Below are 13,486 nucleotides of genomic sequence, written 5' to 3' on the forward strand. Positions count from 1 at the left end.
CAATCGTTTTTACGATCATCTAAATTTAAGATATTGGAAACTACGAAGCTTTTCGTTAAATAGCTTGCAATAAAAGGATGGGACATCGAATATCGTAGATACGTCACCTTTGCTAGTACGATTGCAATATCTGCCTTGGGTTCCTAGACTACCTTGCGCCAAATCTGGCTCGCAATAATTAGGCGAGGGTTGTAAAAATACAAGGTCGCTTCTCTTTGGAATCCTTTTCTGTCCCACGCTCGAACCCCCGCTTGACTTTGTCCTTTTTAATACCAAGTGTGGCCTCCTCGGTTTCGTTGCTTTCTTTGGGGGTTGTCGATCGTGTCGAGTCTTTCCAACGTCGTTTGGTTTTCCCTGAGTTTTCGCGTCGTTCCCCAAGATCGGCACTATTTCAGCCGACGTTGAATGCAACGTATCTAGACTCTACGAGAACGATAAAAAACGATAAAATTATTACTCGTGAAAGTAGTTTACGAATTATTATGCTACATTCGAAAGTTTATTGTCACGCGCTTCGTAAGATCCATAAATACGCAGGTAGTAGGATTAGGATCGCATTCTACTCGTTATGCCCGCATACATTGTCCTGTTTGCTATTGTTTTTGAAAACACGTTTACAGTCGGTACATCTATAAATAGAAATTCTTTTCTTATTCTTTTCCAAACATAATTCCTAATCTCAAACAATTTCGCCGTAAGAAAATGTTAGCTAACCGAACGTATAATAAGATTCAACTCGTATTTGTAAGAGTTGTGCAATTTAATTTTCGATATCGATAACAAATATTAAAAAACGTAAATTATCATTGAAAGCGTAACATTATTTCCATGGTCGCCAATAATTTAGTAACTACGTAAAAGAATGTTAACCTATCGTTAACGAATCGCTTTCTATATTCTCGCAGAAAATTTGTATTTTTGCCACGCGCTAACCGCGTATTAACTCTATATATTCATGCAACATAGTGGAAAAATAGGCGTATCATACGTGGCGACGTAATCGTTTAGCGTTGCAATCGTCTATAGAATATGATCATACGTTACGTCCTGGCAACGTCGACCCACTTTTACAGAAATTACCTGCATCGTAGGGGGTGGCGGTGGGGTAATCGCTATCACGGGCCTGGCTCTGTAATACTTTTTCATCAGTGCATCGCCGATCTGACGAAAACTAGGCAAGGTTCGCCAGCAGGTTCTCACGGTGCAAGAACCGGACACGCCGTGACATTTGCACTCTGTTTGCAGCAGAGCTTTAACTATCTGCAATGAAACAATATTCACGCAATTCAGCATCTAATCCATGCCATTTATAGCAGTATAATTTCAAATTTCTATCTTTCCTACTATGTTAACGATCGTTTAACGATCTTTAAATTACGTTGTTAAGTTAAGTTACGTTAAGTAATCGGGAAAATACGAGCACGTACTTCCGTGATTCGTTCTACGTTACATTTATCATTTTCATATCGTAATTCTATCGTTCTCGTGCTATTCGTCGATCGTAGTCCGTAGTAGCTGCTGCTCCAACGATATCCTACGAAAGGATTGAAACGCTACATCTTTGTACAAACTGCTACATTCGTCACAGTGAAGCAACCGCTACGATTACCGACGAACTACGATTTTGCAAAAAGTGCGAAACTCTTCTCTCGCGATTAGAACACGTGCGCACCATGTTCGAACTGTTCGATGCACGCGTTTCTCCGTCTCTTCGCAGATCGCGCGTCCGACGATCGACGCGTATGCTCAGAAAACTGGTTTACATTTCGAATTATCGGGAGACGGTGAGGGGCGGGTGCAGAGGTGGGTTGAAAAAAATCGTCTGCAGCATAAAGTATGCGGCGCGGCGAAGCGATCGACGTTAAGAATAAATCGTTAGCAGGCGCGCGTCCGTACACGCGTGCACAGATCGTACGCGGAGGGCAGCCACACGATATACGCGAGTTTTTATCGCCGCCTCGATAATAAAGCCCATCGTGGAAGACGAAAGCTCCGGCAACTTTCCCCAATTAAGCCTCGCCATTTACGCGTTCTACCTGCCGCACGGAATTCGATCCTTTCCCGCAAACCTTAATTTTAACTTTAACCCCGTTCACGAATATACGTTTTATTATCGAATTCCCGGACAATGATTTTTCTGACGCGAGAAAATCGAACGACTAGATCAACGCTGGAATTTTGACAACTTTGTTCAACCTAGGATTGGCTATGTTGTTAACGATCACCGTTAAATACCCTTCCGATCGTATTCGATAATCTTTCGATCGGTTTTCACGGATCCAATATTTTAGTTAACGAACGAATCTTTCAAGCAACGAAGAAGTTTCATTTTCGTATATTTTCAAAAGGTTCAAGGGTCAAACAATCCTAACATCGTACAAGGAATTTCCCATTACGCAACAATTATCCTATTGTAAAGGACGGCCCTCGTAAATCCCAACATCTTCGTAAATTCCACATCTATCGACCCTTGACCCTTATTTGTGTATCCCCATTCTCTTATACGAAATATTGTCAAACTCTACCCCGAGTCACTGGAACTAGGGAAATTCAGCGAAGACAATAACGAAATGCAATACACCTTTTCTACCTGGTTCGTCTAGAATTTACATAGTTTGCCGACTTCGTACTGTATCGATATGGAGGTACTTTGTTCGCTGAAAGGTATTTATCATACGGCATCTTTCGTTGTTAAAATTTTCAAGATCTAGATTAATAATTACGATTCTTTCGATCGTACGATATCTTCGAATAGCGAGAGAGATACACAAGTTATTGAAAGATATATATATATAAAGACAATTAGGCAAAAGGGCGTCCACCCCTTTACCAGATGGCACGCAAATATAGTGTGAAAGCAGGGAGTTTTCGATGGCCCCTTCAAGTTTTTATATTACTCAAAGAGGATATTACGCAAAGAGTGCACCAGGTCGAAAATATCCAGAAAAGAATTCATATTTTGTTTAGCCGAGGAATTAGCTGGAGAAAACAAGGTTTCTGTCACCTTCGACGTCAGAAGTGCGAAAAAGTTACCAAGTGGGTTATTGTAAAAAAAAAATAAAAGTAATAATTATTGTATATATCGCAAAAAGATCGTATGCGGAAAATGCACAAACATTCGGTATATTTGCAAAAAATGTGCTCAATAGATACGATTACCCTGTACCGTTAATGTTATTGTTATTTTTTTTAGTGATAATTTAAAAAAAAGACTTTTTATTTATTGATAATTTATTAATAATTTATTTAAACGCGAAACCTAATGTCGTTCCTTTCGGACTTAATTTGAATAAATCGATTTTTTAAAGAAAAATGCGTATCTTCGTTTACCCGTCAATTTGACGGGTGCTCGTAGAGATAGGTATACACGAAACGCCCGTAAACCTAGTGTTAACAAAATTTCCGTTACTTTTTGCGCGTTAAAAGGAATGAATCATTAACGGGTGACTGGCATTACTCACCTTCCGTCCTGCTTTATTGTTATGAAGGTTCATCAGGCTCCTCGCGTCACCCTCGACTTCCCTCGCGTCCAGAAACCTACGCGCGAACCTAACATTAAATTATAATATTAAAATCCATGCGTGTATAACAACTGTCGTGACGTACAGCGTCATAGAGGTTTTACACGCACGTGACACGTGCAAAGGGAACCGACTACGAATTCATTACGGATCGAGATAATGATCCTTACCTCATCCCGTAGGTGACGTCCGCGCTGCAACCGCCCCATTCCCAGCCATTTGCCGGCAACTCCTTCCTCGTCCTGTAAAAAAGAACACCCGAACTTTGACGAACAAGCGTTCCATTAAATTGGAAATTAGGTAACTGCACGTCGAAAAATTTCTGCGTCGTTCTGCGTGAAATTTTTACGAGAGAGCTTCGCGTTATCGCTGTATGTAACTTTTGTGTTTCTATTCGAAGAAATTCCATCCTTAATCAGATGTTATCAGGTCGTTCGAAAATGTCGTACCGTTTTTGCGAACTGATATCATCCAACGATCTCTTATCGACCCTGCGATGCGATCGTAATCTTACGCGATACAGAAACTGGAACGACCTTCGAATACACTTTCAAGTACATACATAGCCGCTTTGATAACCAGCGTTAACCGGCGAAAAGAAAACAAACGTAAAAGCAACGACAACGAGTTTACCTTACGGTCGGTTCGCAACCGCATGCGGTGATGTTGCCTCTGCTGCAAGCTGCGGTCACGGCGTACGTTACACCCGCTGAACTTATCGCGTACGTGAAAGCTGCTTCCCTGCTTCCTGAAATAGATCAGTGAGAAATTTCCTGTTAGATCTAGCATCGAAGCAGTCCAGTCTGTCCAGTTTGCACGATAGGTAGGAAACGTGTATAGGGATTTCCAGCTATACGTAAAAACGTGGTAAGAACGCGCGACAGATAGAGTTACGATAGTTGGTACCATCCTCGGAACAATACAAAGAAGAGCAGGCTGTTTTTTAAAGAAAGCGTTAATTGTCTGTCCCGGTGCACCTGGACTTACTCTTTTGTTCGTTCGACCGGTGTTTGGCAATCTTTCGATAAAACGTTAAAACTTTTGTTGGAAAGACTCGCGTTCAATCTTTCAGAGTAGATTCTATTTTCTTTTTTTCTATAAATCTCTAAATCTATATTTCACGAATAGATACATTTACACGACGATTAATAATGTTTGGTATTTTTTAATTTTTAGATACTCGTTACAGAGCGAAATAACTCTACGCGAAATTATTCTGCGTAGAATTCCTAATATTTTCCAATTTTATTTTAATCGTCGTACTTTATGCAAATAGAATTCTATCGTTTCCAACAACTTGGCTATGCAAATCCATATCTGTACGAATCCAATTAAAGAAGTAAAATATAAGAGATTCGTTTCATCTGCTAAATACTACAACGTATTATATTATATTTCGCTTTGAACGTCTTATTTTTACTCTTGCGTATTATACGCGTTCCTGAAATTTTCTACGAACGCATAAATATTCGCAGTCTTTGACTCAACTAAAAATGTCCGACTCTCTCCGCAAATGTTGTAACTTTGGGTAATTGCTTTTACTTCGTTTTACATTGGCGAGGAAAACCTACGTTGTTCGTAGCGCGATCTGAAGATGGCATTTACTAAGTGCGAGGCTGTATTTTTGCCCGATTCGTCCGCGTGGCGCACGTTTTAATCCACGTCGCGCGATCCGATCTACTTCATTTCGTCGACAAGCATGATACATCAACGGCGCAAGCCCACACTGTCCCCTGGCGTTTCCGTCACGCTAATTTACAGCTTTCCGACACACGTAGGGTCGCGTAAAGCGCTAGCACAATTAATTACCCGCGGAGCTCTTTCAGCTCGTTTGCCATGCTGAATGAGTTACCGCCGCGTTCCTTTCTTCTCTCGATGTTGCCTCTTTTTTTCCCCCTTTCCTTTCGCCTCGGCTCGGTCCCTGCTCGTTTCAAACACCTACGCGATACCCGTCCCGCGTCCAAGTTGATTTTGCGCTCGCTTGGCAGCCATCAACCTCGGCCAACTTTAATTCGAACGTCAGGTTCGCCTTTTACACCGACGCCTAATTATCGCGTGAAATAAAACTGCAAAGAGCCATCCGATGGATCCGGAGGCGATTTCATGGAGTTTGACAAAGCAATCTTCGCGATGCATCGAATATCGTGGTACGGTTTTACGCATCGTGGCTTTGATTTCTCGATCAAGGGTTTCGCTTGATTTTTATTGCCCTAATGGAACGACGAAGTAGACTCGATTTTTTCAACTTCGATCAACTAGTTTTCTATCCTTTTTCGTAAATTTTCGTAAATTTCGCTCCTTCGCTAACAATTTTAACGATGTTACGAAATATCCGTTTGCAGACTTGCACGGTAGTCGTGAATCGTTCGTGCAACATCCTTAGCGTTAACTTCTTTTTCGTAAATTTCGTCCTATTCCATCGATAATGATTTTAAATCTTAGAAACGTTCTAAACTAAAATCTATTACCGTTCATAGACGTAGAGCTTTAGCCAGATATCATTCGTATTCTCTACAATGTATATTGTATATGTATGCAACGTAAATATAAAGTATATAGTAGTAAAGTAAAGTATATTGCGTTGATAATACGCTAAATCCAAAAGATCCAATTACAATTACAACGAATCTTTCTAAAAGCGTAATACCCTTGTCACGAAATCCTTAATGACAGAATACCGTTGTTTTCTCGCATTTAGAGGTAATTTAGGTATTTAGGGAAAGTGCAGATGGTCACTTTATTTTCAACCTTGGAGATTACTTCGTTTATTGGAATGGTTCGTTCGAAAGGCCCATAGAACAATGAGTTGGCGCGTGTTTATTGCTAGAACGAAGAGGAATCGTTATATTTCGTACTGTTTGCCGTACGGATTCAGACAAGCTTAACTTTATGAGTAGCCCAACTCCATTATCGAATTGCACTTGGTTTTCCCTTCTTTGAAATATCGTTATTTAATTTTACCCAGCATAGAATTGGATTGACAGACAGATGGAAATTATCGTGCTTTTGAGTATTACCTACCGGATGTATAATATGAAAGGATTTTTTTTTTATTTATTTATTATTTATTTATTAAAATTACAATCAATTCTCGCGTTGAGAATTTTCAGTAATTTTTCTGGCGTGGCGCAGTGACATGGCTGATTATTTATAATAAGTTAGTACTTATTATAGATAAGTATAATTTATAAGTAAGTGTTATAAATAAGTGAATATTACTTAATTTAGATAACTAATTGAATCTAGCGAATATGAAAGGAGATTCAAAGTTTATTGAGTCCAAGAATACAGTTTTAGGTACATATTCACAATAAACGGAGAATTTTTGTAATGGTATGTTAGGCAAAGGTACCGATACGCGGCGGTACGACGTAGCCATGCTGTATTATGTGTCGGCGCTTTACATTTTTCGTTGTATGGTACAATTTTTGGTTTTAAGTCGCTGGGGAGCGGAGCTTTTTTTTTTTATTTTTTTATTTTTTTTTCTGTCCTGAAAACTTGGTCGCAAAACAGGACGCTTCGGTAGTTTGCTTTTTGGGTGCTGTGTAACTTTGGGGAGGAGTGGGAGTTGAGAGGGAGGGGGCGGGGGAGGGGGATGTCAGATAGGATTATTTACAAATTCGGATGTATAATATTGGAAACGCCCGGTGACTAATAAACGCACAAGATACCGACGGTTAGATTTTTCAAGTAGGAATAATCTTACAAAGTGTAAATCGAAGTGTAAATAGAACGAATAACCAAGTTTGGATTTACGTTATAGGGATCGTATTTCGATTACCTGTGCGATTTATGTTTCTAGATTAAAATTCATGGTTCACCTAATAGTATGTTTCTTGATTATATATGCATCTTTCGGTACGTTATATCAAAGGAATAATTTCAGACGAGAAAACTTCATGGTAAAATAGTATGACAGGGTAGAATATAAGCGTTGTCAACGAGCATATAAAAATATGCGATACATCCTTTATGAACGTGAAAACATTTATCGGGAACGTATGTATGAATAATTCATGTTTAATAATAACGCAGAAAAGTGTTCTCCATGATAGATGAGTATATATATTTTATGCTTACTCGAAACACAGCACGAGAGCATTTGAATAAAATTCAATATATTCGTTACGATCTTTTCTCGATAAGCTAGCCTCGATTTATTCCGAATTTTTCATACAGCTGTTCATTTTTATCGAACTGGAAATTCGATCTGGAAACGTACAGTTTGAAACTGTACTTTTAGCTTTGACGCGAATGTTACGTAGTGTCTTGTTTGTAGCAGCTTGTCAGATTGATATTAAAAACTATGTCATTGAAACAGGAGAGTAACTGGTTCGATCGATTGATGCGAAATATTTATTACACGTATCCGTAGCAAATTTTCTTACAAATTTGTCATTAACGAAAGATTTTTGATCCGAACACCTTGAATTTACAAATCTTTTATCTTTCCCTATATCCCTAAGAACGTTTCTACAAATTATATCTTACACCCGATCGAATTTCGATTAGAATTTCTAAACTTTGCCCGTCTTTGCTCTCGTTCGTTGCCGCAATTTTACTTCGATTTTCGAATTTTTGTTAATTTCTTCAAAAGTTATTGCATCGTCGAAGAACGATTCGTTTATTTAAATTTTACGTCAATTCTTCCACCGCGATATTCTTTTAAGAAATTCCCTTCTATGGATATGACCGAAAACGAACAAAGAACGAATCGATAATTTTGTTAGGTTCGATTGTACGATAATATAGTACGTTGCTACAACGTTAACGCTACGATATCACAAAATAATATTCAAATAAAAAATGCTAATAAAGCAAAACGTCTCACGAAAATACTCGAATTTAAAAGTACGTAAATCGTTCTCGCGTCGATCATCGTACGCGTAAAGATCCTAACATAATGAAACGATATATCTACTGTGTCTAAAAAATGCCTTGCAACATAATCATACATCAACAACCGGATAAATTAAATCATCCTCCAGTTGCATTTTACCTCTCCGCGTGAAAGTGACGTGCGAACGCGAGTCAAGAAACACGTCGCGGACTGACCGATGAAATACATCGCGTGCAGGCGACTACACGAAGGTATGCGGCTCGTGATCTACCCTCGATGCTCTTATTGTCTTCGACGTGGTCCTCGTCGCTCTGACGGCCGATGGACGAGGAAAATGGACGCGTTCACGCCGGGCGCCATGATCGGCCAAGCGACTCGTAGTCACGGGTTATAACGCGGCCGAGATCCGTATCTCTTGCCGATCGGCTCGTTGATTTATAAGACGCCAACGAGCAGATCGGTATCTGCCGCTCGTTCCCGCGTGTCTCGATGCATCCAATTTATGTAGCACGCGACATCCACGCCGAGTCGAAAATGCTTCGGAGGATTCGTGCTCGCGTATTCCATATAAATTACCGTAGCACGCGCTCTATGCGAATGTTTCTTTTTTCTCTCTTACGTGCCTTTTTCCCGAACGTTCTTTTTCGACTTTTAAACGCGAAAGGGACGCTTCGCGGTAACTTCGACACGGGTTCATATCATTTTATGGCGGTGATTTCGTAACGCGTAGGTTCCCGCATGCCTATAAAGGATCTTTGTCGTAGTTTTTCTTTCGATTTATCAGCGATCAATTGCCTGGTTAATTTATCGCGATTACAGACGACTGGGAGATTCTCTATCATTTTCGAGGGTGCTGAGATGCTTCACGCACCGTATTGTTACAGGGAATCTTGGTCAGAGTTTCTCCTTTACATCGATGATCGATCGTCTATTAATTTATTATATCTGCAGAGACGTAGGAGAGTCTCTGCTATTTTCGAGGGTGCTGAAACTCTTTATGGGTCGTGTTGCCATAGGGGATCTTGGTTGGAGTTTCTCTTTTACATTGCTGATCAATTATCTATTAATTTATTATATCTGCAGACTCGTAGGAGAGTCTCCATCATCTCGTAGGGTGTTGAAATTCTTTATGGATCGCATTGCTATAGGGGATCTCGGTCGCAGTTTCTGTTTTACATCGGTGATCGATCGTCTATGAATTTATTACGTCCGCAGAATTACATCGTAGTAGAGTCTCTATCATTTTCGAGGGGTGCTGAAATTCTTTATAGATCGTATGGTTATAAGAGATCTCTGTCAGAGTATCCGTTTTGGTGTATCGGCGTATCAGACGATAAATTATTATATTATATCGGATTAAATTATTTGATATAGGAAAATCGTTCGTTCTATCGTCTCGCAAAATCCAGTTTAGCACGCAACAAAACGAGGATAAAGGCCTGTTTTCGACATCAGTATCGTAACGGAAGAATTCTTTAATTGAACAGAGACATTACGGTTATTATTGTCGTACTTATACGGTCTTCTTTTTGTAACGCGGTTAACACTTTACCGACCGATAGCCTATTAATCGGTTTTTAGTCGCCGTCGCTTACCGACAGATAGCCTAGTAATCGGCTTTTCGTCATCGACAATCTCTCATTATCATCTCAGTACTAAGGTACCTTGCTCAGTTGCGTCAGTTGCGTCAGTTGCGTTGCTTTGTAACTCCCACAATTTTATACCAATTATAAAATTAATTATAAAATAAAAGTAACGCATGATCGATAGTTTGCTGAATAGGGACTTTGAACATTAACGAGCGCGAATTTCTTTTTTTCTTCGGAACAATCTCGTTAAAAAAGAATTTTATCATTTGTTTGGAAATGTTTATGGTCTCCACTTTCATTCATACAACTTTCACATATAATTAGCGATAAAATGTTCGCTTTCACTCGTGCGAATTTTTCCCGTAACCATTATACCAGTTACCCGAATAAAAGTCGCGCTCTTCGAAATATTTCGAGCAACGATTTTCGTCCTTTTATTCATTTTACATGTACCGTGTAAGCAGAGTTTCCAGAGAAACACACGATAGTACAGGACGTTGATTCTTCTCGATCTACGGAGCTTTAAAACTATCTCTATTTTTACACACGCTTGAAAGATGTCGTTGAGGACACCGATCGATTATTTTCAGAAATTACTTTCTTAATTACTCAAGTCAAGATAGATGATACTCTCGGTCGCGGTCTGACTTTCTTACCAATTACTGCCAAATAATACTGGCACAAGTATACCTAACGTTTTACGTATCGATACTTACCTCTTCGTTTCCCCTTTGGACGTAAGAAATTGTCAATGGAAAAATACAATTGGTTGGAAAACGTCTTAAAGGGCGCGATAGAGATAAAATGAAAAAAATGTAGAATCTAAAATACGATCTAACGATATGACAATCGGTCACGGTTCATCGTTGACAGGAAGATTACCTTCGCAAGCGTCGTAACGTCAGCCAACGTCCCGTGGATCGTTCTCCACGAGGTTGGCGTCGATTTATCGAGCAACAGGTCGTTTTCCCCGTGAGTGGACGTTGGATCGCATACGCGGCGACGCGGAGGACTGTTAGGCGAGTGGATCGGTCCCGGGCCTGATGAATTTATGCTCGAGCGTTTATGTCAAAGGACGGCAGCGCGTACATCTATTTAGTGTCGGAAGAGGGTAACGGGGAAATTTATCGTTTCGTCGGCGTCCACGGCGGCGGCGGCGGCTGCTGGAACGGGCGGAGGAAACGGAGGACGCTTGCCTTTCCATAAATTCATTTCAGCTGTAAATCGCGAACACGAAATGAGCATCGCGTCCATATTAGGACGCGACGCACGCTGATTTCGAAGAGCAAGCCTCGATCTATTTGCGCACTGCGTTATACAAGGTTGCACGTTTACGCGTGTATATCGCGTTTCTTTCCCGGGTACTTATTAACGTCCGAAGATATTACGAAGGATAAACGAAGCTGCGTCGTCGTTGAGATTCGAAATACCTGACTAGTCGGTGAAATTTATGGGGTTTATAAATATATAGTATTTCGAGCCTATTGATTTTTGATAAATCGCGTCGAATGCTAAGATTAAAGAAAAAGAGAGAGAGAGAGAGAGAGAGTTTAGTTTATTGATTCACATTGAAATTTGTTGCCTCGAGTAGCTGTAATGTACGATGGATCCTCGCATAACGCGAAATGTAGACGTTGAATACAAATCGGAAATCGATCTTTCATCGAGACTTTCTCCGTCTGGCTCCGTTGGGCCAGAAGGTATAAATATAAAAGGTTAATTAAAATTTCTTGACGCTTGCGAGCGACAACATAAATCTCCGATATTTAATCTCCGCTGCTATCGAGAATCTACGCGTGCTCGAGTAAAAACGGTACGAGTATAATCATCGACAGAGAGTGTTTCTAAATTAACACGTAACCGGTGGTACCCTAAGTCGAGGCAATAAAGCACGGTGTAAAGCCGAAAAAGGAACGGGCCGTGTTCGCGATCGATCGGTGGGATACGGACGTCTTTTAATTTATATCATCGTGTTTTAAGTGACTCGTATGATGGCCTCGAGAAATTTATAAGCGACAGCCTTGTTCACGTGGGCGATTGTTTACGATGATCGAGGGGTACCAGTTAAAATTTAATAACGAATTTTGATTTCGTCATGGTATCGACTATTCGATTACCTCCCGTCCCTGGATCTTGGAAACGCGACGAGTATAAAAGCGCGTCTAAGATGTCTTTTTCTGTGATCATTGCATCCGTTACTCTCGCTATTTTATATATGGGAACACGATCATTTACTTTAAAATCTTTGTTTTAAAATATCTTAACTAACTCGAGCAATGGTCATCGATCGACGAATCGTTCGTCGACGTCGTCTTTGCTTTATGCGCGTTTACGCTTTACGAAGTACTCTCGAGGTGTACGCTTCGTTGCGAGATACGAAATTTTCGCTCGCGAACAATTCTGCGATAGTTGCACGCGTGGGTATAGGTACAATTTGTCGTTGGTTAAGCAGCAATTTGTACTTTTTCGGTGAGTCAGAAACGGTTGATATCGGTTGTTGGAAAAGACGATCAGAAAAATGAAGTTTCGTCGAAAAGGCCGATAATAATATTTACGTCGAATTCGTTTTTATCGACTATACGACTAACATCTCACAGGGAAAGGTTTACGTACGTCGTCGTACAAAAATATTTTGAAATTAAATTTGGAATTTTTATGAAAATGATACGTATATCGTTGAGTTTAGGGAAACTTTGGATGGAAAAACGACGGATCAACCGATTCCTCCTTCCTTTTACGATCTTCCATAATATTTTCAATTGGAACGCTTTCTTTCAATCTTCTCCGTTAACGTGCATTTGTAGGAAGTTGAAAAATTGCGAAATTCCTTTCCTCGTATCCTTCGTGTTTCCACGTTTTTACAAGTCTAAGAATCAGCTACAAATAATGTCATCGATTCTTTTCGCGTGACATTTCTCCGGCCAAGTGCAACATAGATCTCTGTCTTATCTGCAACTGTTTCATTTTCATCGAAAGGACCTCGGTCTCAAAGGACCGGCGTCTCTACGCTGCAAGCTGTTGGCAAATGGTCTACTTTCACGCGCGAATCGAGCCAGGATCGTGGTGAACCGAACGCACGCTTGCTCGGACGGAACCAATGATTTACGTCGCTTCGCCAGCGTTAGTTTATTATCCTTCGCGTTTATGGTGCTGCACTTGATAATCACGAGATCTTTCTCTGTAACCGGAAGACAAGCTCGATTCGTGTTCGCCGTTTAATTTATCCCCTGTTCTATTTCCATTCTGGCTTACTCGAAAAAATTCCGTTAAGGTTGGATTTGCTGTAACCGCCAGACACGACGTCCACATCGACTTAGGCAGACCGCCGCTGTAAGCTGATTCTATCAACCACGTTGTCGATGAATATCGATATCGATAAATGGAATTTAACTAAACGTACAAAATTTATTACGTACAAAGAATCGGAAACCATTCATTGGAAAACAAAGGCACGACTTTTCGAATCGCTGTGCGCGAGCATACGCTGCGTTAGCTTCACCCGCGTAATAGATCGTGTAAAACTCCACCTTTACGCA

The 13,486-nt window shown here is 40.3% G+C and overlaps 1 protein-coding gene across 2 annotated transcripts in view; it reads right to left on the reverse strand.

Moving 5' to 3' along the window:
- Positions 1-13,486, reverse strand: part of LOC126871564 (protein Wnt-7b) — a 140,434-nt gene that overhangs the window by 20,886 nt on the left and 106,062 nt on the right. The window contains exons 3-7 of one of the 2 annotated variants that reach the window (XM_050630504.1): positions 4,155-4,269; positions 3,692-3,763; positions 3,462-3,537; positions 1,081-1,260; positions 108-423 (exon numbers count right to left, since the gene is read on the reverse strand). In XM_050630504.1, coding sequence (XP_050486461.1) covers positions 108-423; positions 1,081-1,260; positions 3,462-3,537; positions 3,692-3,763; positions 4,155-4,269 — 759 coding nt within the window. Of the gene's footprint in view, positions 1-107; positions 424-1,080; positions 1,261-3,461; positions 3,550-3,691; positions 3,764-4,154; positions 4,270-13,486 lie in introns of both variants that reach the window. The other variant, XM_050630503.1, reaches the window with a different exon arrangement.

This window comes from Bombus huntii, chromosome 12 (genome assembly GCF_024542735.1).
Source record: "Bombus huntii isolate Logan2020A chromosome 12, iyBomHunt1.1, whole genome shotgun sequence".
NCBI lineage: Eukaryota > Metazoa > Arthropoda > Insecta > Hymenoptera > Apidae > Bombus > Bombus huntii.